The following is a 26530-nucleotide window of genomic DNA, read 5'->3' on the forward strand; positions in this document are numbered from 1 at the left end:
GAATACGGATCAGCTGTTTGGAACCCTTGCTATCTGAACGGATCTGATTGTCCTGCTATTCTAAGATATCTACCGTTCCAAGCGAGAATCCGAAATTTGCGAAACAATTCACTTCTTAGGATTCAGTTCCGCCGCACAAACTACAGTTTAAATTGTGGAATCACCGGTCTGCTGAGAATTTTCAACCGCGTAGCATCCGTTTTCGATTTCCACTATTCTAGGGCTACTTTAAAGCAATTGTTTGTCACGACATTTAGACGATTTATGTAAACCTAGATTAAGTTTTATCATTGGGACTACCATAAGGTCTGTTGATAATAAATATAAAACTAAACTTTTAACCTGATACCTGTCTCTAACGATTGACTTTTCTACTCAAGTTGAAAGAGTGTAAATCATTTAGTAAATTATTTTGCACACCTCAAACTGTTTGTGAGTAATGTTGTTATGATTGTCTTGTAATCAAAGATATCCATATTGCGTTAAAAGTGGTTTAAAAGTTTGTTAGCGATCACCTGATTGTTGTAACATCATTTAAAATTAACGATCCTAAAGAGCGTATTGTGCTAACAAAAAAGATCGTAAACAAAGACCTATTAAACCAGCGCTTCAAACATTTTCTGGATACTTTTACTTGCCGCCAAGATGTGAACGATTCGATTATAACCTTAATTTCTGCATATAATAACATTCTGCAAGAATACACAAAGATTAAAAGCGGAAAAATAAATGCTAAGGCGAAACACTGCCCATGGCTTAATTACTATATTTGGCAATGGATAAAACTCAAGAATAAATATCTGAAAAAAGTTAAAAATGACCCTAACAATGATAACTTAAAGGAAATGTTACGACATGTAACTAAGAAAACCGATGAAGCAAAAAAACGATGTAAAACGAAATATTACAAAAGTCTTCTAGATCATACATGTCAATCAAAGATGTGGAAAAATTTAAATGAACTTATGGGTAGGAAAAAATCTAATACTAAAATTGAATTGAACAATGAAGGTTATAAAACAAGTAATAGCTTGGAAGTATGTGAAATATTCAATCAATATTTTTCCAACATTGGTATAAAGCTTGCTAAAACAATCAAAAGTAATAACCGTAATCCTTTGAGCACTGTAACTCGCGTCGAGCAAACAATTTTTCTAAGAGAAACTAATGTACCAGAGGTCACTTCTATTCTAAATGATCTTAATGTCAGGAAAAGCTGTGGACCAGATAACCTTCCCTCCAGTATCATTAAATATAATACTAACAAGTTTTCACATATCTTCATGGAACTCTTCAATCAAATACTTATGCAAGGCAAATATCCAGATTGTTCAAAAGTGGCTAAAGTTACACCTATTTTCAAATCCGGTGACAAATCTGATCCTTGTAATTATCGTCCTATTTCAACGTTGTCCGTATTTAGTAAAGTTTTTGAAAAGTTGCTTGTCAGCAGAATTACAGATTTTTTGAACAAATATAATGTGTTATATAAATTCCAATATGGATTTAGAAAAGACTGCAGTACGTCTACTGCCATTGTAGAGCTTGTTGATTTTTTGATCAGAAAAATCGATAATAAATTCACTGTAGGAGGCTTACGAGGGTTGGCATATGAGATAATTCAAACCTACTTGTGTGATCGGCAACAATTCGTAACAAGATGCGCAAAGTTCTCTTCAAACTGTTAACATTACAAGGAAGTAACATTGGGCCACTTTTGTTTCTCTTATACATAAACGATATTGGAAACTTGCCACTGAAGGGCACTCCAAGGCTGTTTGCTGATGACACAACACTGTTTTATCCTCATTTTGAAACTTCATGCATTACAGATTTTATCAATCACGACTAGCTTTTGCTTGTAAAATATTTCGATACAAATTTACTCTCCCTTGATTTGTCAAAAACAAAATACATTTTGTTTCATTCACCGAGGAAAAAAATTGTATCACCCTATTGTGGGAAAAACGGCGATTGAAAAAGTGAAAAATTTAAAATACCTTGGTCTGATATTAGATGCCACCCTTTCCTGGAAAGAGCATATAGAGCATCTTCGAAATAAAATTGCTTCCCTTTGTGGTCTAATGCATCGAGTGAAAACATTTGTACCGAAGCATACACTGTTAAGTTTTTATTACAGTTGTATCCACTCACATCTGTTGTACCTCATTATTGTTTGGGGTCATGCAAGCAAATCAAACCTTCAAAAAATTCAAGTTTTGCAGAATAGATGATTTATTTTTCATTTACCACAACTATTTTCCACTGTTCAGCTCTACTCCAACGTTTCGCAGAACATCCTTTCTTTACGTGGCTTATGTAAGTTACAAACATGCTTGTTTATGTATGATATATTGAAAAAAACAAATATGCATCAGAACCTCAGCTTCACTGTTTCTAATCATGAACACAATACTCGTTACGCAAATAACTTATTGCGCTCACTATCCAGTACTTGTCTAGGCCAAATGAGAATTTCTTTCTTCGGACCATCCGAATATAATGCACTTCCTGAAAGTTTAAAAACTCTGAATAATCGATCGTTGTTCAAAACCAGTTTAAAACGTCACTACAAATCCAGTATAAGTGATTTTTTGTAAAATCGTATCAGTTACCAGTATGATTTAGTATGATTCACACTCTGTCGTCTTTTATTTACAATCTGTCGTGTTTTCACATATTTAATCAATATTAAAATAAATTCTCCCAATTTAGTTTTAAATATCATGAAATAGGGCTCCCTTAAAAAAAAATTATTCCACTAGGAAACCCCCTATATATTCATAGTGTATAAATGCCTCATCACTGTTCATCCATTCAATGTAAACTGTTTAAATGTTACTTGTTTACTGTTGTGCTTGTTTTATTTTGTAAAATAAAAAAAACAACTAAAATGTCATCAGAGATTATCGCCAGAGTCACCACAGTGGAAGATTTAGGTGTGCTACTCGACAGTAAGCTTAACTTTGCTCAACATATTGCTTCAACAACGGCGAAGGCGTACGCGGTATTGGGCTTCATTGAACGTAATGCACAGCAGTTTGAAGACGTTCATTGTTTGAAAACACTCTATTGTGCTCTGGTACGCAGCATACTAGAATATGGTGTGCTGGTGTGGGCACCCTATGCGCTAAGACGGTTACCATGGACTGATCCTATCCGACTGCCGTACGAACATCGCTGTAACCTGGTGCACCTGACGACGTTGGCTAGCAGGAGGGTTCTTTTGCAACGACTTTTCGTTTTCGATATTTTAAAACACAATATTGACTGCTCTATGCTATTGTACAAAGTTAATTTTAATGTTCCAATCAGAATTACTCGACACAATGAATTTCTACGTTTACCTGTTTACCGTAAGTGTATCTGTCTGTACGGTTAAAATCGAAGACAAGTAAATAAATAAATAAATAATGAGTCTCTTGGTTTGGGGGATAGTGGTGGGCCAAAAAATAAATAAATAAATTATACCACAAAATATTTTTAGAGATTTCAGAAAGATTTCATTCATGAATTTCATTTGAGGATTCTGTGTGTTCAAGGATTCCTCCAAAGATTTTTCCGGACTACATTTTTTTAAAGGATGCATATTGAACGAAATTTAGAAAAGAAAATATTTTGCTTCGATATAACGTAACCTCGATATAACGTAACGAAAATAAAAATCGAGTTACGTTATATCGAGGTATCACTGTACATCCATTAAGCATTGTAATCCATTCAAAATGAAATCTGTAGGTATCAGATTTGACATCATATCATAACGATGTCAACTCACTGAAAAAACCATTAGACCTCCGAGCGAAAAGTTACGTCAGTTCTACTATTCATACGTGGTTTTCTAAAATCCTAGTTTTCGTTGTTATATTCACTTCAATCGACCTCCGTATCGACCCAAATTTTTGCTCTAAATCGTCCGTGCATGATAAAAAATCATTGAAATATGTTTTTTCTCTGTAAAAGGCAAGGTGTTCGTTCATTTTACCACCCCTGTTCATTTTGCCACCACTTCCCCTAATTGTTTCTTGAAAAAAGCATCGAAGAAATTTTTGGAGAAACTCTAGTATTTCTTAATTTGTAATTCGTGTACCATATCATAAATGGGTAGGCCGACCAGCTCATGATTGGTAATCCAGTAGGTGAATACAACCACACATTTTCAACGAAGAGAAGAAATTTTCTTCCATAACTCACTACATGCTTTCGTGGAATCAATCGTGTCCTCTAATCTCTATCGTTGACATGAATATCAAAATTGAACATTTTCACAGCTTTCGTGTTTGAAATGTATCCAAATAATGAAAACGGTTGAGTGTGGAAATTTCCAGAAAACACTAAGCTGTGAAACACGTTCTGCCCCAATCTATGATGAAGGCGACAAAGGCCTTCGTTTTACGCACTTCTGCACTCAAATTCACAAAATTAGGTCCGTTTTAGGACGATCGCATTAATTTTAATAACCTTTTCTATTTTCCTGTACTTACCGACATTTTTTGCTCTGTTCTTCTCACGCAGGACCTAAAACTTTTCAACCAGATAGTCAACAAACATGGAGAGAACGTGGAAGAGAAATCCCTCACCATTTGCTCCGGAACGGACTACATTAACATCAATATGCAGCACGTGATCTGCCCGGATGCAGCAACGGCCAAGGTAAGCAAAAGTATACGACCCTTCTTTCAATTAACCGAATCGAGTTTCCATCTAAGTCGAGGGTCAAAGAACCACAACCGCCAAATCATGGAGACGCATGGTACTTTTGCCGGAACTTTGCTTTCATCGGACACCGTCTTCCTTATCTGATTGCACAATAATAGCCCATTAGGGGCCCACAATCGTGCGAATGGATTTTCCCAAGTGGACATATCATTAGATGAGTAAGCATGAAGTTTCCCCTTCGGTTACGAAAAAAGCACACCGCGGACAGCCAGCCAGACCGGATGGAACGGAACAGAGCGCCACAACTGTTTGCTTTCGTTTAACCCATGTTTCCTCCTTGTCCGATGCTTCCGTTGGTTGCTTCGAACTGAATGGAGCCATCGCCGCCGTTGTCGTCATCGTAATCATCATCAGCAGCAGCAGCACCATCGTGTGGAAGCTTGTTCGCGTGCCAACGACTATCGACTCATGGGCGTAATCAGATGGAAACAGGGGACAGGTGCGTAGCCTCCTTCAAGAAGGATAGAAGATTATTTCGTCAAAAGGTTTGCCAACGGGTTGAATTGGATATTCCTCCTAATGTTTTGCCATAAATGCCTCTAAAAATTACTCCAACAAATTTTCAAGAACAAATCGGAATATTTTGAGTCTTCAGCGGTGTCTCAATTTATTGTTACAGTAAATTGTCCAAGAATTCTTCTAGAAAATCATCCATGAATTCCTTTTTTTTTTATTGAGAACGTTCGTCCACCCCTGAAGGAAACCCTAGCAACGCCCATGACTCATACCATCCTTCCGTAAGTTGGTTTTGATTATGAAACTACCGAACCCATCTTCAGATTTACCACTCGGTCAGAAGGGATTCGAACGAACGATGGAGCACTCTTGAAAAGCCGGCAGGTGTCATCGGCTCATAAAATCAACCACCATACACGTACAAGATATGTACGTATAGTGGCAATACGGTCATCATTATCAGCATCCGCCTCACCGTAATCATCGTCAACTTGACTCCGTGCTATAACTGGGTCTCGTTAGCCCCATAAAGCTCCGAGCACACACGCACGAAGCCTGATCTGTGAGTGAACCCGACCATAACCGCTGTTGCCGGTGCCGGTGCTGCGTCAAGGTTCACTGAGCAAATTATCTGCCAAAGGACATTACACACATGTCAGCCAGTCCTTTGCCTTTATCCTGTGTGTGTGTCTCTCTTTGCACAATCAGTTCTCTTAACACTTGAATACTGTGTTGCCTTTGCCCAACCACCAACGGCCGCGGCAAGAATGGTACGCTTATAAAACCACAAGCACTAACTGAAAACTCGTTGAAACCGCGACATGCTTGAGACATTCAATAATGAAAAATGCCAGAATGGATAACCTTTTTTTATGGAACAAAAATGTTTACAGTTTGTTATACACTACGTGAATACCCTTCCTTAACCTATTGGTAACGGCTATAAAGCAAAGCTATGCTGGGTTCGATTCCTAGACGGTTCAAGATCTTTTCGTAACAGAAATTTCCTAGACTTCCTTGTGCTTGCAAAAATTTAACTTTGGCAAAGAAAACTCGAGCGGTTCCATTTGAATTCGAATGTCGGTTTACTTTTGTATTTTTTGATTTGGCTGAAATTTGGCATATGCTTTCTTCATATCCAAAAATGCCTATTTGTATCATCGGTTCGCCATTTTTACCCTAGCGTTACTTTTGAGAAGGGCATAATAAAAAAAGCCTTAACAATTTTCAAAAAAATAAAACTCAGAAACTATTTGTCTGATCGGTTTGGTGTCTTCCGCAAAGTTTTAGATTATTGTTGCAACTATCTGGAAAAAAATATACACTGTAAAAAAATGTTGTATTATTTTTAATACGAAAATAAAGCTTAAAAATGCATTTTCTCAAAAATCGTTTTTTATGGGTCAAGATGGAGAAATCATGGACAAAAAAGTTATGATTTTTTTAAAAAAAGGTTGATTTTTCAATATGGTCTGAAAAAACTTTTTGAAAAATTTGCAACAAAAAAGGTATATGAGAAAATTTTGCTAATTGCTACCGTTTCCGAGATACAGCGATTTAAAAATTAAATTTACTGAAAATTCACAACTTTTGGTTGTTTTCGGATGTTTTTCGAGTTGATAAAATAAAGAATATTTTTTTCTGAAAGCATTTTATTTCATGTTCTTATACAATGATGGAGCGTCCTATTTTGATACAGATTTCTTACTTTCTCATAATGTTTACAATTTTTTTTACTTTTATTTTTTAGATGTTTTGTCTAATGCTGTTGACTATCTCGTGATATTTTTTCGTGACATATTTAGTAGAACTAATTTTTGTCTTATCGATCGGCGCTACGAGTATACTTGATATTGACTCATTGAAAATATCGATATTCACTTTTTGGACTTGTGGAGGCCCCTTCGTCAGCAATCCCAGCTGATGCTAGCTGATAGGGCCTGAGCCTTCAGTAGGCCAAATTGCGAAGCCCGGAACACCACAGAACGGTTCAGGGCCGACAAAGCTCGAAGCTGCACCCTGTCTTGCTAGATTGTCGGCGATTCCATTCCCCTCAATTCCACAATGGCCGGGCACCCAGTACAATGTTACTTCGTTCCTACTGGCCAATTTCTTCAGAGAAAGAATGCATTTCCACACTAACTTTGATCTACATGTGAATGCCTTTAGAGTATTCAAAGCTGCTTGAATGTCCGAGAAAATACAGATCTTTGCAAACCTATAGTTTCTTTTGAGACAAACGTTTGTACAGTTCATGATGGCTTCTATTTCAGCTTGGAACACAGTGGGACTACGACCCATAACGATTACCTTGCTGATACCAGGGCCGAAAACTCCAGCTCCAGTATTGTCGCCCATCTTTGACCCGTCGGTATAAAATACAATAGAACCTGGATTTATTTATTTTAAACTTGAAATTTTGGAAGAGGGAAAAACCCCTTTGAGTGATTTCTTACCGAAATCTTTCTCAAAAAGGCACAAAACCTCTTCATCTTTTCTAAAAACATTACAAAATAAATAATCTTAACAATAAAAGGTTCAAGCGGCATTGATTCATAGCAGAGCCAAATCCTTGAAGAAGTGAAAGGTCCTAGGAGAGGTCCATAATAGTTAAGGTACCACATATAGAAAACTGTTGTTCAAAGCTGAAAAGAATCGTACGAAAAAAAGACAAGTATCATACATAATAGGAGATTTCATTCAAAAGCTGAAATAAAAGTTTCAATATTGGAAGGCACATATTTCCTATAATATCTCGAACAGATATTGGAGTAGTATGATTTAAATTTTGAATTTGTTTTAAAAATTTATTCCTTGGTATAATGTATCTTGAACAATGAAAAATTATATGATCAATGTCTTCATAGAATGGTCCACAATCACATAAATTTGAATCTTTTATGTCGATTCGATATAAATGACTGTTACAATTATAATGATTTGAAATCAGTCTTGAAATGTTACAAATGAAATTTCGACTAACTGATAAATTTTTAAACCATGGATTTAGACAAACTTTTGGTTGAATAAAATGACACCAACGTCCTTTATCACTAGAGTCCCAAGACGCTTGCCAATCATATAAGGAAGATTTCTTAAATTTTGTATGATATTCAGATGCAAAAATACTACGGTTATATGTAATACCACAACGGACACCCAATTTAGCTAAAGAATCAGCTTGTTCATTACCATAAATTTTTGAATGAGATGGAGCCCATACAAATTTAACGATAAATCCTAGTAAATTTAGTTCAAATAATAATTGTTTTATCATTAGAATAAGATGATGAGTTTTAGCATGAAAATTTACGGATCTAATGGCTCTAAGACAACTGAAACTATCAGAACAAATAAAAAATATATTTGGTGAACGATTTTTTATCAAGCTGCATGTAAAATATGATGCAGTTAATTCGGCAATAAAAATAGAATATGGAGATTGTAATTTAAAAAAATGTGCTGCAAAATGATTGTATACTCCGAACCCTGCAATGTCCTTCATTAAAGATCCATCTGAAAAATAAAGTTGATCGACATTTACACCAATAAATTTAGGATGAAAAAACAAACTAGCAAACCGAGGATAGTCATTATGTGAAATTTGTTTCAATTTTTCATGTAAAGATAAATCAATTAAAGGTTGGAACGAGTGGATTTGAATTTCATATTTATAAAAAAAGTTTGACGAATCAGCTATAATATTTTGATTTATACAATGATTGAAGGAGTCTAAAATTTTACTTGTTGGATTAATTTCAGCTAATGATTTTCAAATTGTGATTATCGGATGATTATTCGAAATACATTGTGTAATATATTTGCAATTTAATTCATGAAAACGAATTTTCAATGGAACAATCCCTGCTAAAACTTCCACAGATTTTATATGAGTGGAATTCATTAATTTTAAACAAATTCTCAAACAACGATATTGATTTTTTTCAATTTTAGAAAAATGTGTAAGAGCAGTACTTCCAAAGGTAACACAACCATATTCCAGTACAGAACGTATTGTCGTTGTATAAAGTGTTATTAAATCAGACGGATGAGCACCCTACCAGGCACCAGTAATTGTTTTAAGGAAATTTATTCGCTTCGAACACGTTTATTGAATATACTGAATATGGTACTTCCACGTTAATTTGGAATCAAACCATATTCCGAGGTATTTATATTCATCAACCTGTTCAATTTCAATATTATGAAAAAATAAATTAATGTTAATAACAGAATGTTTACGCGAAAATATTATAAATTTTGTTTTAACTAGTGATAATGTAAAACCATTTTTATGTGCCCAGCTACAAATATTATCCAATGCACATTGCATAAAATGACGAATCACTTCTCTATTTTTGCCACTGACAGATAAAACCTTGTCATCAGCAAAATGATAAAAATAGCAACCATTTGGTATAATAGATGCTTTATCACTTGTAAATAAATTGTACAAGAAAGGACTCAAACAAGATCCTTGAGGTAGACCAAAATAGCTATAACGAACCATTTTAGAAGATCCACTGTAAAAAAAAATCATAATTTTGAAAGAAAACAAATTACATATGAAATTTGATAAAACAATTGGAATTTTGAAATTTAACATTTTTTCATATAATAAATCAATAAGAACAGAATCATATGCTCCAGAAACATCAAGAAAAGTGGAAACCATGTCTTATTTTCTATTGAATGAAAGATGAATTTGAGATGCTAAAAGAGCAGTACAATCACGAGTACCACAACCTTTCCTGAAACCATATTGTGATGAAGCAAAAATGTTATTCCTCTCAGCCCATAATTCAAGGCGATTCAAAATCATTCGTTCCATAAGTTTACGTACACATGATAATAAACTAATAGGTCTTCTACTGTCAGCCAATTAAGGATTTTTACCTGGTTTTAATAAACTAATAACTTTTACAAAACGCCATTATGATGGGAAAATATTTTGAAGAAGAAAAGAATTATATAATGATAGTAAATGCATTTTGCCTTCAAATGGTAAATTTTGTAGTACAATAAATTTTACTTTATCAATTCCTGGAGAAGTATTATGAGTAACAGATAGAGCTAAATTCATTTCTTCCAGAGAAAATAATGTACAAAGTTCAGGAAAATAGTTAAATGTTTGATGAGTTTTAAAATTAATATTTTGAGATGCAAAATTAGGACAAATATTTGATGCAAATTTTTCTGTCCATTCTGTAGAATATTCCAAAATATGTTGAGTTGAAAATTCGTAATTTCTTAAATTTCTTGCAACCTTCCATAGAGTGGATAATGAAGATTCTTTATCAAGATTATGAACAAAATTTTTCCAATAATTTCTTTTCTTAAATTTGGTTATCCTAGTAAATTGTGTTTCAGCTTTGCGATATAAAAAGTAATTATCCCTAGAACCAAACCTTCGATTTTTTTTTAAATGCATCAGATTTATTTTTTAAAGCTAATGAACAATCATTATCCCACCATTATGTCGGACGGAGGAATGTACATACAAATAATTGAAAACTTTCAGTGCGCATCGTACCTTCGTGCTGTGCGTAACACGAATTCTCTCTGCTCTTTGAAGTTTTCTTGAAAACTACCTAAAGCAATAAAACAGTACTTTTCAGTGCTAAAATTAAAAACGGTACTTTTCAGTACTATTTTCTACTATTGATCCCTTTACGATCCTTGTTTGGACCCGTGCCTTCGATTTTTCGTTGGACCCGTTGACGAAAGCTAGCGGTGGTAATCCTTCTTGGACACCGTCTTGGGAAAAAACCTCTCGAAGGTCACGTCTTCTTTCGTTTATTAATTAAACATGGTATCAACAACAACTGGGTTGGTAAATGGCTGGGCATGGCGTACCATTGGTACCTCGCGTACCTGAAGGAATAAAATAGACCCCTTTGTGCGGTCCTTAGCCTCTTGCCCAGCAACTCCTATCCCTACCTCCTCGCGGTACTGGCCGGGGTACGAGTAACCTTAGGGAAGATCGGGTAACCAACCCCCGGTGGGAACTTTGGTCGTATGCTGACAGGGAAGGGGGGGTTTGCTTTTGCTTTTGCTTCTGCAAACCTTGAGCGTCTGTACTCCATGTTAGGAGCGGCCCACAACAGCGTCTGTTCCCCATGTCAGGGGCGGCTGATCATCGTCCGAGTGCCAGAGAAGGACTCTAAGCTAAACTGCGCACTATGGTCCTCCGAACATTTAGGGGGAATGGTCCTCCGGAAATCTAGGGGGTTGGTGTCAGGCCCTGCAAGCCAGCCGTAAAAAAATCAAGCAACGAATAATCAACGAGAGAATACGAACCGGGACAATCGGCGAAGACCACAGCGACGTAAAGGGACTAGCGATTGGAAGCTCGGTACGTGGAACTGTAAATCTCTCAACTTCATCGGGAGCACACGCATACTCGCCGACGTGCTGAAGGACCGTGGATTCGGCATCGTAGCGTTGCAGGAAGTGTGTTGGAAGGGATCAATGGTGCGAACGTTTAGAGGTAACCATACCATCTACCAGAGCTGCGGCAATACACATGAGCTGGGAACAGCTTTTATAGTGATGGGTGATATGCAGAGGCGCGTGATCGGGTGGTGGCCGATCAATGAGAGAATGTGCAAGTTGAGGATCAAAGGCCGGTTCTTCAACTTCAGCATAATAAACGTGCACAGCCCTCACTCCGGACGCACTGATGATGATAAAGACGCTTTTTACGCGCAGCTCGAACGCGAGTACGACAGCTGCCCAAGCCACGACGTCAAAATCATCATAGGAGATCTAAACGCTCAGGTTGGCCAGGAGGAGGAATTCAGACCGACGATTGGAAAGTTCAGCGCCCACCGGCTGACGAACGAAAACGGCCTACGACTAATTGATTTTGCCGCCTCCAAAAATATGGCCATTCGTAGCACCTACTTCCAGCACAGCCTTCCGTACCGATACACCTGGAGATCACCACAGCAGACAGAATCGCAAATCGACCACGTTCTGATTGATGGTCGGCACTTCTCCGACATTATCGACGTCAGAACCTATCGTGGCGCTAACATCGACTCTGACCACTATCTGGTGATGGTCAAACTGCGCCCAAAACTCTCCGTCGTTAACAACGTACGGTACCGACGGCCGCCCCGGTATGACCTAGAGCGGCTCAAGCAACCGGATGTCGCAACGGCATACGCGCAGCAACTCGAGGCTGCATTACCGGAAGAGGGTGAGCTGGACGAAGCCCCTCTTGAGGACTGCTGGAGAACAGTAAAAGCAGCCATCAACGATGCAGCTGAGAGCAACGTCGGGTACGTAGGACGGAGTCGACGGAACGATTGGTTCGACGAGGAGTGCCAGGAGGTTTTGAAGGAGAAGAATGCAGCGCGGGCGGTCATGCTGCAGCAAGGGACCCGGCAGAACGTGGAACGCTATAAACGGAAACGGCAACAGCAGACCCGCCTCTTTCGGGAGAAAAAACGCCGCCTGGAGGAGACGGAGTGCGAGGAGATGGAACAGCTGTGCCGGTCTCAGGAAACGCGTAGGTTCTATCAGAAGCTCAACGCATCCCGCAACGGCTTCGTGCCGCGAGCCGAGATGTGCAGGGATAAGGATGGGAGCATTCTGACGGACGAGCGTGAGGTGATCGAAAGGTGGAAGCAGCACTTCGACGAGCACCTGAATGGTGCTGAGAGCACAGACAATGAAGGACGGGACAACGGAGGAAATGCCTTCGTTAGTACTGCGGAAGATGGAAATCAACCAGCCCCCACTTTGAGGGAGGTTAAGGATGCCATTCACCAGCTCAAGAACAATAAAGCTCCTGGTAAGGATGGTATCGGAGCTGAACTCATAAAGATGGATCCGGAAAGGCTGGCCATTTGTCTGCACCGGCTGATAGGCACAATCTGGGAAACAGAACAGCTACCGGAGGAGTGGAAGGAAGGGGTAATCTGCCCTATCTACAAGAAAGGCGACAAGTTAGATTGTGAGAACTTTCGAGCGATCACCATTCTAAATGCGGCCTACAAAGTATTATCCCAGATCATCTTTCGTCGTCTGTCACCCGTAGTTAACGAGTTCGTGGGAAGTTATCAAGCCGGCTTCGTTGACGGCCGATCGACAACGGACCAGATCTTTACTGTACGGCAAATCCTCCAAAAATGTCGTGAATACCAGGTCCCAGCGCATCACCTTTTCATCGATTTCAAGGCGGCATACGACAGTATCGACCGCGTAGAGCTATGGAAAATCATGGACGAGAACAGCTTTCCCGGGAAGCTCACGAGACTGATAAGAGCGACGATGGAAGGTGTGCAAAATTGTGTGAAGGTTTCAGGCGAACACTCCAGTTCGTTTGGATCCCACCGGGGACTACGACAAGGTGATGGACTTTCGTGCCTGTTGTTCAATATTGCGCTAGAAGGTGTTATGCGGAGAGCCGGGCTTAACAGCCGGGGTACGATTTTTACGAGATCCAGTCAATTTGTTTGCTTCGCGGATGATATGGACATCGTCGGTCGAACATTTGAAAAGGTGGCAGACCTGTACACCCGCCTGAAACGCGAGGCAGCAAAAGTTGGACTGGTGGTGAATGCGGCCAAGACAAAGTACATGCTAGCTGGTGGGGCCGAGCGCGACAGGGCTCGCCTAGGTAGCAGTGTTACGATAGACGGGGATACGTTCGAGGTGGTCGACGAGTTCGTCTACCTTGGATCCTTGCTGACGGCTGACAATAACGTTAGCCGTGAAATACGGAGGCGCATCATCAGTGGAAGTCGGGCCTACTATGGCCTCCAGAAGAAACTGCGGTCAAAAAATATTTACGCCCGCACCAAATGTACCATGTACAAAACGCTCATAAGGCCGGTAGTCCTCTACGGGCATGAAACGTGGACGATGCTCGAGGAGGACCTGCAAGCACTTGGAGTCTTCGAACGTCGGGTGCTTAGGACGATCTTCGGCGGTGTGCAGGAGAACGGTGTGTGGCGGCGAAGGATGAACCACGAGCTCGCCCAACTCTACGGCGAACCCAGTATCCAGAAGGTGGCCAAAGCTGGAAGGATACGATGGGCAGGCCATGTTGCAAGAATGCCGGACAGCAACCCTGCAAAGATGGTGTTCGCTTCGGATCCAGTTGGTACAAGAAGGCGTGGAGCGCAGCGAGCTAGGTGGGCGGATCAAGTGCGTATCGATTTGGCGAGCGTGGGGCAGAACCGAGGATGGAGAGATGTGGCCACGAACCGAGTATTGTGGCGTGAAATTGTTGATTCAGTGTTATCTGTGTAGATGTTAACTAAATAAATGAAATGAATCAACAACAAACAAAAGGAAGGGTGAATCTCTGAATTCACTACTTCCTTCCAAAAAAGTGGGTTTTAAAACTGTCACTACACGTGGCAAGAATGGAAGAAAGGACGTTTCCCTGGAATGCGAACTTTCTTCCAAGGGTGAAATGAATAATTGTATCGAAATGAGCAATCAGTTCGATGCTCTAGACAAATTTTCCGAACACCAAATCGAAGCAGCCTCTAGCCCAGGCTCTTTGATTCAAGTGAGGAAGCAAAGAGTGCCGCCTATCGTGGTCAGTTGTTCCGAATTTGGGGGATTTAGGCAGGAGATCTTGAACTCCATTAGGGGAATCAAGGTTTCCTTCCAAATCGCAAAGAAAGGAGACTGTCGCGTTTTGCCGGAAACTCTTAAAGATCGCGAGCTTCTTCTCAGACATCTTGAAGAGAAGAAGCACAAATTTTTCACTTATGACGACAAAACTGAACGTTTGCTCAAAGTTGTCTTGAAAGGTCTCTCAAGTGACTATAAGTCACCTGAAGAGATCAAAAATTGAATAAATGATTTACTTGGATTTTCCCCGGTCCAAGTAATCATTATGAAAAAGAGAACCCAATCTGGCTTTGTTCGGAAAGGGCTTTCTCAAGAATTTTATTTAGTTCACTTTAACAAAGAAGAACTAAATAATATTAAAGCTTTAGAAAAAGCAAAACTTTTGTTTGATGTCCGTGTGACATGGGAACATTTCCAGAAACCTGGAGGAAATTACCAGAACCCCACTCAGTGCCGTCGGTGCCAAAAGTGGGGTCATGGTACAAAAAATTGTCGCATGGATGCTAAATGCATGATTTGCGGAGGTTCTTCTCACGCCAAGGACGTCTGTCCAGTGAAGGAAGATACCACCAAGTTCATATGCTGTAATTGCGGGGCTAACCATAAGTCCAATTTTTGGAATTGCCCTTCACGCAAAAGGGTCATTGAGGCTCGTGCCAGGCAGATGAAAAATAATATCCGTTACGATAACGGTCGTTTCCGGAATTTGCCTGGTAGAGTATCGAACAATGCTCATTTTTCAGTTAACGATCGCTTGACCATGAATCATACCCATCAGGAAGATCATAATCATGCTCATTCACAAACTAATTTTAATCCGTCGGGTAGCCTTTCGAATCTTTCAATTTCGAATGTATCTACCCACGGTAAATCCTTTGCCGATATCGTAGCAGGAAATTCGAGCTCCTCCCCTGTTCGATCCATGGGTACCGATTCTACTTGTTTCAAATCAAATGGAAAAAACCCTACCGCCACAGGTAACTCCGCTTCTTCGTCTATCGGAAATTCCAATGGGAAATCACATGACATGTCTGCCTCTGATTTTAATTTTCTAACTGAACAATTGAATCTAATGATTGATGCAATGTTCAAAGCCACCACTATGGCTGAAGCAGTCCAAGTTGGTGTAAAATTTACAAATCAAATTATTATTGGATTACGTTTTTCTAATGGATCCAAATAATAATTTAAATATTTTAAATTGGAATGCTCGTTCTCTGAATGGTAAAGAGGACGAGCTGTTTAATTTTCTTACGGTTAATAACGTACATATAGCAGTTATTACCGAAACGTATTTAAAACCTGGATACAAACTCAAAAGAGATCCTAACTTTTTTGTTTATCGTAATGATCGACTTGATGGGGCATGTGGGGGAGTTGCAATCATCATTCATAGGCGTATAAAACATCAACTGTTTTCATCATTTGAAACTAAATGTTGAAACACAGTTTGGTAAATATACTTTCATAGCTGCCTATTTGCCTTTTCAATGCTCTGGACAGCAAGTTAATCTGCTCCAAACTGACTTGAAAAATTGACTCGCAATAAGTCAAAAATTTTTGTCATTGGTGACTTTAATGCCAAACATCGGTCATGGAATAATTCTCAAAGTAATTCCAACGGCAGAATTTTATTTGATGAGTGTTCTTCAGGATATTTCTCAATTCAATACCCTGATAGCCCTACATGTTTTTCCTCTTCTACAAATCCATCTACGATTGACTTGGTCTTAACTGACTCTAGTCATCTTTGTAGCCAATTAGTTACTCATTCTGATTTTGATTCTGATCACGAGGACATGTACGACCAATGCTAAAATTGATGTGTTTGGCCGACGGGCCAACAGATGTGTAGTGTGTAAACGTCGAACGCAAACAAAAACGATGTGAGTGGCGGATTGACCATCTAGGGGAAGGGGTGGTAGAACACCTTAAGGAAATCATCTTGTTTCTGATATAAAAATGAAGAATTTGTATAGTTCTATCCTGCCCATAACTGCATAACAGTCACATTCGACATTTTTGACAAATTGGAGTTAATACCATGGAGAGTCATCAAATGATAAATACTTTCGATCAACTTACTAAAATCTGTGAGTTTGTTCTAGAAAATTCGAAAAAAATACCAAGTTGTTTTGTCACATTGGCAATTGTAACCGCATAACAGTCACATTGAGATTATACATGAGCCTCAAAATGTAGTAGCAACGAAATTTTTATCAGAATTATTTTCTGACTATTCACCCAATATGAGATATAAGTCGTACAAAATTTCAGCCTCAAATAAGCTCTTTTGAATTCTTAATGATTTTTTGAAATTTTAGTTTTCTTCCATATTGCAATAAAATGCAAACTTGGTATCCCATTTACTCAATGTCTACTTTTGTCGAATGTTACAAATATGCAGTTATGAGCAGTAATCCATAACATCAAAAACAGGGATGTTATGTATAGCAGCGACACGAATTCAGACTAAAATAGCTGAATTTTCACATATTTTTGTCGCTAGCAAAAAACGATGTAAATGTTCATTTTACCTGCACTATGTGTGTAAAATGAACAGCTGTTGGTGGTAAAATGAACATCATGCAAAAAACGTGAGCAAAGCAAATATTTCTGAAAATTTTTGATGCCCTACCGAAAATATATCCATTAATGATTGTAACTCATTCAAAAAGAATTCTAAAGGTGTCAGATTTGACCTCATATTATAACGATATTCACCTCATTGAAAAACCTTATGTCTTCCGAGCTGAAAGTTACGTCAGTTCTAATTTTCAAACGTGGTTTTCTAAAATCTTGGTTTTCGTTGATATTTTCATTTCAATTGACCTACTTATCAAATCAAACACTCTGATATATGCTTTAAATCGTCCGTACGTGATAAAAATTCATCAAAATTTGTTTTTTCTTGATAAAAGGCAAGGTGTGCATTTTACCACCCCTGTTCATTTTACCACCACTTCCCCTACCATATTTTCGAATCGACCGTAAAAAAGGTGGTCGATGGACATTATCCATTGGACAATGATTAAGAGTATGACGTCTGTTTGTCTGAGAGAATATTTTCATAACATTTGTACCCGGGCATAATCAAAAATATGAAAAATAAATAAATCAAATCATAATATGAACATTTTTTGGGACCTTCCTTAGCCGAATGGTTAGAGTCCGCGGCTACAAAGCAAAGCCATGCTGAAGGTGTCTGGGTTCGATTCCCGGTCGGTCCAGGATATTTTCGTAATGGAAATTTTCTTGACTTCCTTGGGTATAGAGTATCATCGTACCTGCCACACGATGTACGAATGCGAAAATGGCAACTTTGGCAAAGAAAGCTCTCAGTTAATAACTGTGGAAGTGCTGATAAGAACACTATGCTGAGAAGCAGGCTCTGTGAGGACGTAATGCCAGGAAGAAGAAGAATATGAACATTTACCATATGACACGATCTAGTAAAATTTTTGAAATAAGATGAAATAACTGTATATGTAAATGTACTCTACATTCCGGTTGACGAAATAAATTTCCAAATAAGCTCCTTACAAAAACATGAAGCGCTTTTGAGATGGCATTCTCCTAATGCCAAACCTTCATCATGTGAAACATACACGTATAATATTCAGCAAAGTGACGAACGTATTCTTTAGAGGGTTCACTACACAGTTAAAAATAATGAAGATTACACGTCATGTAAAAATGTGTTATATGTCATGTAATCACACAGAATCCTGCTGGATTACATGACATATAATTGAAGTTTACATGACATATCATGTAAATATCCATGATATTCCACGCTCCAATTATGTGCATTATATGTCACAGAAATTTACACGTTTCGTTCGAACTGTGTGTGGTTGACGTTTATCTTGAGCATACCCTTATGTTTTCACTATTGACGCTATTGAAAGAAAGTTTAAAATATCGTCTCTTGTAACATTTAGGAGTCGTTTTGCACAGAACACTTAACCATGTTGACTTAGCCATCGTTGACTTTAAAAGTATGTGTTTTATTCTTGCATTTATCATTGAGTCGGTTATCGCAAACCCACTCTAAATCTAGTAGCCATAACTCCTCCATTGAGGTGAAACCGATTGGAACCCTTACTTCTATCCGGTAAAGCATGGTTACATTCCTATTACTTATACTCATTATAAACCTGAAGTTCGCTGTCTCAGATCCAATGCAGTGTACTGGTGCAACAATATCCAAATGGCTATTTTCTGCCTAGTGAATCAAATTGTCATCAAAATAGACGAAAAATAAATAAAAAAGCAAGCTCGCTCACAACCGTTTGTTGCAACTGTTGCAGATAAGGACACAATCCTAAGCAAAATTGTCATGACAATCACAGGGCGCAACATTATTGCAACCTTTTCAACTCGCGATTAATCAGTTATTTTAATCACAAAACCAAATTTCTTTTATGGATGCTGTTCGATAGTGTATCAATGTTCACCAACACGGAGAAAGTTCTCGAAAATTCCAATGCGAAGCCCACAAAATCGCTGCGCACGTGGTGATCGATCTTTGTCATATTCTGTTCAAGTGGTGATAAACTGATGTTGCGGAATAAAAATGTTGCAACAAGAATAGGAGATGACAATGTCTTTGTTGCCGCGTGTTGGGTGACAATTGATTCACTGGTTCTGCCACCATCCTCCGACCATGGCACTCTGCGATTGTTCCTATCAAACTCAGGAGCCGCTGCACTGATAGCTCGCTAAATGTTCCTCGTTGAACTCTGTAGCACAGCGGTTCGATTTATGAAACCTTACGCTAACACAGAACACAGGAGGACCAAAATAGGTCAGCATCGGTAATCACCAGAGGGAACCGGCTCATCCAGTAGTGGGCGCAAAATATCTCGCACGTGAACACCCAACGCAACGGATGTCACAGCACATCAAACGGTGACCGACTTTTAACCTCTTCATGTGCATGCGATTAGGATCTTAATTACACCCCAACCTCTTTTTACGACCGTTATCGGGGGGTCGTAAAAAAAATCGGTCGTAAAAAAAATCAGGGTTATAATTATGTTTTTGAAAAATGCAACGTCTAGATGCTGAAATACTGGTTCGAGATGTTCGGCAAAGTTAAAGCATGGGTTGAGAACTTTCCAAAATTGCCGTTCAAGTTTTCATATTTTGGTAATAGATGGCAACACTGCTCGATTGTTATCAAAAGAGCCAATTTAATGGGGGTGTGATATGCAAAAACCAAAAAAATTTAGAGATAACGATACCGAATGTTCACCAAAGTTGAAGGAAGTGTTGCGTGCCATACATACGGTCGAATCACAAATGTTCATGTGGCTGGCAACACTGTTTAAGAAGAATAAAGTAAAGATCAAAACCATCAAACTTGAGCGGAACAGAAAAATATAATGTTTAGCAACATAGCAATTCTCTTCAACTGTAATCCAGTTTTTCATGAAGGGTTCAAAATTTTTGTCGTAGCTGGCAACACTGCTTAAGTGAAATTGCGCCACCAGGCAGTACAAGTGTGCATGCAACTATTGTTTTGCGGATAGCTCAGGATCCTGACCACTTAGAAAGATGGCGTCTTCGGCAAAGTTGTTCAGTAGCTCAAGGACTATCATTATAAACGCTATGAGGTTCAAAATATTGCCACCAGGCGGCGCTAGTGAGCATGAAACTTTTGTTTTGCGGATATCTTAGGATCCTGGCCACTTAGAAAGATGGCGTCTTCGGCAAGGTTGTTCAGTAGCTCAAGCGCTATCATAATAAAAGTTGGCAAAATTTCGAATCTCTCAACTTTTGTAATGATAGTCCTTGAGCTACTGAACAACTTTGCCGAAGACGCCATCTTTCTAAGTGGTCACGATCCTGAGCTATCCGGAAAACAAAAATTCTATGCTCACTAGCGCCGCCTAGTGGCAAAATCTCGAATCTCTTGGATTTTATCATGATAGCGCTTGAGCTACTGAACAACTTTGCCGAAGACGCCACACAGTATTTCGATCGGCCAAAATCGTGAACTTAATTCTGTAGCACCTTTAAACGTGATTTTTTCGGAATGGTGTCTTCGGACGAAAATTTTCTAAAAATATAGCGCATATATTGACGGTAAATGTTAGTTCGCAACTTTGCCACGGGCGGCGCTGTGAAAATATTTTTTTTGAAATGACGATCTTTAAATATGATGTCTTCGGCAAAGTTGTAGATAATTCAAATACAAACAACTTTGCCAAAGACACCTAGTGTGTATTCAGCCGCATTTCCAAAATACGAGAGTATTTTATGAACGACCCCCTAAAACTAGTTTTTCTCCGATATTTTGAAAATGCGAAGATTCCGGTAGCAACAATGTTCTACAAAATTATGTAAACAGTCAAAATGAATCATTCTCTAGAAGACACTAGTCTTCTAAAGATCAAGGAAAAGCAGTTATAACCGTTTAAGTGCAAAAATCAGTCATTTTTAGGGTCCGTGTATTTATTCGGGTGGCAGCTGGTGGCAGATGAAACCTAGTAGGATTCAAAATACATCATTAGTAGTTGTAAATGTCGATAGTGTCATTAGTATCCACGAGTATCCCTTTTACTTAGAGGAAGTTTCATCAATGACTCTTATTACCCTGTAGTACTTAGTTATATGATGGGTAGAGGGCTATGTGGCTCCATACTTCTTCTTTTTCTTCTTCTTGACACATTCTTCATCATTACGCACAACCAATAGGTTCCAAATACATTTTTGAAGAAAGTTCTCAATCTCCTGAAAAGACGCTTTACGAAATGACTCGCCCTACAATTATTTTTCACTTGAGATTTTTGCGTTTTTCGTACATCCCAAGTAACCAAATAGCTTTTTAATTCGCTCTGCGTGTTAGCATTATACAGCTGACACGCTTAATTGGTCGAATAATAGCACTAATAGACCAAAAAGATAAACTAGCAGGCTAGTGTTTACTACATGACACGTGCAAGAACGATGCGGTGAGTAGCAAATTAAGTGATGTATTAAATTCAAATCCAAAATCAGGCAAGTGCCTCAATATCAGATCATTTTGTAAATGAGTGTTGCAACCATAAGAACTGCGTTAACATTTAAACACTTATTTGATTCACAGAATAGTGATTCAATGATTTATTCTTTTCTCAACAGAATATTTCACCGAATTTGCATAGCTTGCACTTACTATAGTGTCTATGTACGAAAAATAGCTGAAACTGCAAGCGAAAAATAGTTGTATGATGAGTCATTTTGTAAAGACTAATTGAGAACCTTCTTCTTAAAAGTATTTGGAACCTATTGAGTGTGTGTATAAAGATGAAGAATGTGTCAAGGAGAAGAAAAAGAAGAAGTTTGGAGTCACATAGCCCTCTTCCCATCACATAACTAAGTACTTCAGGGTAATAAGAGTCATTGATGAAACTTCCTCTAAGTAAAAGGGATACTCGTGGATACTAATGACACTATCGACATTTACAACTACGAATGATGTATTTTGAATCCTACTAGGTTTCATCTGCCACCAGCTGCCACCCGAATAAATACACGGACCCTAAAAATGACTGATTTTTGCACATAAACGGTTATAACTGCTTTTCCTTGATCTTTAGAAGACTAGTGTCTTCTAGAGAATGATTCATTTTGACTGTTTACATAATTTTGTAGAACATTGTTGCTACCGGAATCTTCGCATTTTCAAAATATCGGAGAAAAACTAGTTTTAGGGGGTCGTTCATAAAATACTCCCGTATTTTGGAAATGCGGCTGAATACACACTAGGTGTCTTTGGCAAAGTTGTTTGTATTTGAATTATCTACAACTTTGCCGAAGACATCATATTTAAAGATCGTCATTTCAAAAAAAATATTTTCGCAGCGCCGCCCGTGGCAAAGTTGCGAACTAACATTTACCGTCAATATATGCGCTATATTTTTAGAAAATTTTCGTCCGAAGACACCATTCCGAAAAAATCACGTTTAAAGGTGCTACAGAATTAAGTTCACGATTTCGGCCGATCGAAATACTGTGCGCCATCTTTCTAAGTGGCCAGGATCCTGAGCTATCCGCAAAACAAAAATTCTATGCTCACTAACGCCACCTAGTTGCAGAATTCCGCAATTCAATGACCACCATATGTTAGCTCTTGAACTACTGAACAATTTTGCTGAACATCATGATCCTCTATTTTGAATACTTTCTAAGATAATGATCATTTATAAAAACGGTCGTTAATCTGAATTTCGGTCGTAAAAAAGTGGTCGGAAAAAGAACCGTCGGTTAAAAAACGGTCGTAAAAAGAGGTTGGAGTGTAGTAGCCTCACAGCAGTGCAGTGCTGAGAACGGTAGCCTATTTGATGCCCCAAACAAACATGAAAATGCCAATAGAAAATTAAAAACCGGTGAAACCACTTGCTCTCTAACGTTAAGTGGAAAATTGTGTCGATAAATAATTTTCAAATACACCATTAATATAAAACCCATGAAAAACACCAAATATACTCATAGTTTGTGAAGCAAAGGTCCATAAAAAATGTGTTTTTTTTTATAGAATTTACAACTATTGTATTATAAAATTATTATGTAATGATATAATTTTGAACTTTCAATTACATTTTTCTTTGGTTTTGTCGGTGCCATTGATGCTATTTATCTAGCAATTTCAATTATTAATGGAACATGAAATAAATTGTTATCATGTAGCTGTTTCTGATTATGAAGCATTTTGGTCACAAAACCTTTTGCCACCGAGAACGTATTGAATGTAAGGGGAAGCCTTACCTACAAGCTTGCTGATGGTGCTGATGATGATGATGATTACGGATGATTATGGATGGTGACAGTGTGGGTCGAACGGTAACCGGATATCTCTGTCAACTTACAGGAAGTCATGTCATTTCGTCGAAATGGAAATTTCCCAGATATGGGTTCTTCTGGGAAAATTATCTAATTCAGCTGAACGATTGTCTTCCCAAAGATAACCGTAACACACACGTTCATGCGGGAGATATCTTCCCCGCAGTCGGCAAAGGGCAAGTAACCATGCGTCTCTCCATCCAGAGTATCAGGGCTCCGGTGGTTTTCCACGAATGACATCATAATCCCGCAGCTCGGCTTGTAGATATTCATAAAGTTTTCCTATTTCTTGGCCCCCACCTCGGGTTCCTCTTCCTCTACGTTCCATTTCCGCAGATATGGGTTGATGGGCTGAGGAAAATCACACACAACGGCAAGGCAAACAACGTGTGTCCGATGACTGCCCTCAAGAAGCAGTAAGTTCTCCATCACGTGGCGCATCTCATTGCGATTCTACACGATTTTCGTACGGTTATTCACCTTGGTTGTGGCCATTCGGTTTTCGGTTCTGCATGATGTTTTAATATGCAATGTGCATGGCGTTTTTTATGTTGTTTTCCAGCATGCAGTTATTATTATTACATTTCCATAGGTATGAAAATATTTTAAATTTCTCCGTTCGTCAACGAAGTATGTCATGAATCGCAGAAAGTTATTTGTTAAGGTTACACAGGAGGCCATGATATTTTTCCTAACCTTTGTCTCATTCTAATCGTTATTATCAAAAGTTTTGAAGCAAATCGTTTTTAAATAAGAATCTTTATTAATTACTATGTTACTATGATGGTACGGATATTATCCACTGTAATAAAAGAAGTAAAGCTTTTCAATGCAGACCTCAGAAGCTCAGACGGTAGGACCAACATTGACTCCGCCGCCAAGTTAGTCAATCCGATGTATGTTGATGCAACCGTTTGTTTGACCGACCGTCAAAGTTCGTTGCAGCAACACTATTTCTACGATTTTTGGGCAGAAATCGTAGTTAGGAAAAGCAAAACTTTCAAAGTTCGTTACCGCAATAAATGTATATTGATGAAGCTATAATTCGCACGAAGTATTCAGGCAAAACTGTAAAATTATAAGGTGTCTCTGTCGAGGATTATTCTGAACAGTCATCGATATGGAAATGGCTATGGGAATTCCTCCAAACATTCTATCCAGAATCTTTAAGTGGTTTCCTCTAGTTATTATACTTTGGAGGTTTCTCAAGAATCCATGGGTTATACTAGGAATTTCACCAGAAATTCTTCCTGGGATTCTACAAGGAATTTATCAAGAATTCATCTATAAATTTATCCACATATTCAACCAGAAATTCCTTCGGAGAAAATCCTTCAGAAATTCATCCTGGCATTCTTGCAGAGTCCTTCAAAGAACTTCAACAAATTATTCAGGATTTTCTCCACTGATTCCTTCAACGATCAATCCAAAAAAAAAAAGTCCTAAAGTGATTTCTTCAGTAATTCTTTAGGGATTACTCCAAGTCTGCCATCAAAAATTCCTCCAGAGATTGCTATAATAATTTCTTTAAAGATTCCTTCAGGAATTCCTCTAGAAGTTAGTTACAAGGATCCCATCACTCATGGCCAGGAATCACATCACGTATTCTTTGAAAAACTTGTCCAAGGATTTCTCAAGATATTCATTACCATAAATTCCCTCACGGATTTCACCAGGACTTTTGTCACGGCTTCCTCCTAGGATTCCTACTTAAATTCCTCCAGGAGTTCCAGACATTGTACCAGGAATTTGTTCAGCGATTCTTTCTGGTAATTTTTCTACAAATTTCTTCGGAGATTTATTCAAAAACACCTCAAGGGATTTCTTCAGTGATTCATCCAATGCTTCCTTCAAGAATTCTACAAAAAATCTTTCAAATGTTCATATAAGAATTCCTCCAGTGAAGCTCTAGAAATTCCTAAACGGATTCTTTCAGGATTCTTTTCCTGTGATTCCATCTGGAATTTCTCTAGAAATTCTTAAAGAGGTAGCTCAAGAAATCCCTCCCAAGAAATTACTACAGATATTCCATCAAAAATTCCACCAGGAATTGCTCCTCAAAAATCTTCCAGTGGTTCTACTAGTGATTTTCCAAGGAACTTCTCCACAGATTCATCCAGAGAATCCTTCAGCGATTAATCCAAACATTCTTCCAGGGATTGCTTCAAAGATTCCTTCACGATTGTCTCTAGAAATTCTTTCAAAAATTCCTACAGAAATACATGCATGAGCATGAGCATGATTGACCGCCCGCAGTTGCTACTCCGTTATTGCAAGAACAGCTGTACTTACACAGGGAACCAACAGATGCAACTCAGGATCAGTAGCATCTTCAATGTGTAAGTATTGGTGCTCTCTTAATTATAATAAACAATACCGGCTGCGTCCGAATGCAGGTCAATTTGGGAATCGGAGGGAAATGTTGACGTGTTACTTGCTCTATGGAAGCCGAGGAGTCCTCTGCACTTCCACAAGAAAACACTGGGAGTTTGGATATGGGAAAGGATTCGTTTTGGTAAACGATAAAGATATAATTTTAAATGAGTACGTGAACACGGATGATCGATACCGATACCTTTTTTTCACCCGCCTCTTTGTTTTCGTTTTTTTTTTCAATTGATCCGGATTCCGTCGCTCGCCCTCAAAGGAGCATGCAACAGATTCAATGGATCAAACACAACTGACGCGTCGATTCTTTTTTTTTTTTCGCCCGCACACTTTGTTTTCGTTTGATTTCTTCCGAAAAAACGCGAACTGGACACAATTGATCCGGATTCCGTCGCTCGCCCTCAAAGGAGCATGCAATAGATTCAACGAATCAAACACAACTCAATTCCTACAGAAATACATGCAGCGATTTACTCCAGGAATTCTTACAGTGATTCTACCCATAATCTCCCCAAGAATTAATCAAAGAATTCCTTCA

At 38.5% G+C, this 26530-nt stretch overlaps 1 protein-coding gene across 4 annotated transcripts in view; it reads left to right on the top strand.

The window, feature by feature from the left end:
- The window catches only part of LOC5571895 (1-phosphatidylinositol 4,5-bisphosphate phosphodiesterase), a 365353-nt gene that overhangs the window by 253884 nt on the left and 84939 nt on the right, over positions 1-26530 (top strand). For 2 of the 4 annotated variants that reach the window (XR_002501399.1, XM_021850418.1), the window contains exons 4-5: positions 4516-4653; positions 23941-24020. Coding sequence is in view for 3 of the 4 variants with exons in the window: in XM_021850418.1 (XP_021706110.1) it covers positions 4516-4653; positions 23941-24020 (218 nt within the window). In the remaining variant the exon portion in view is untranslated. Of the gene's footprint in view, positions 1-4515; positions 4654-23940; positions 24021-26530 lie in introns of those variants that run through there. The other 2 variants (XM_001653754.2, XM_021850419.1) reach the window with 2 other exon arrangements.

The sequence above is a fragment of the Aedes aegypti genome, chromosome 3 (assembly GCF_002204515.2).
Source record: "Aedes aegypti strain LVP_AGWG chromosome 3, AaegL5.0 Primary Assembly, whole genome shotgun sequence".
Classification (NCBI taxonomy): Eukaryota; Metazoa; Arthropoda; class Insecta; order Diptera; family Culicidae; genus Aedes; species Aedes aegypti.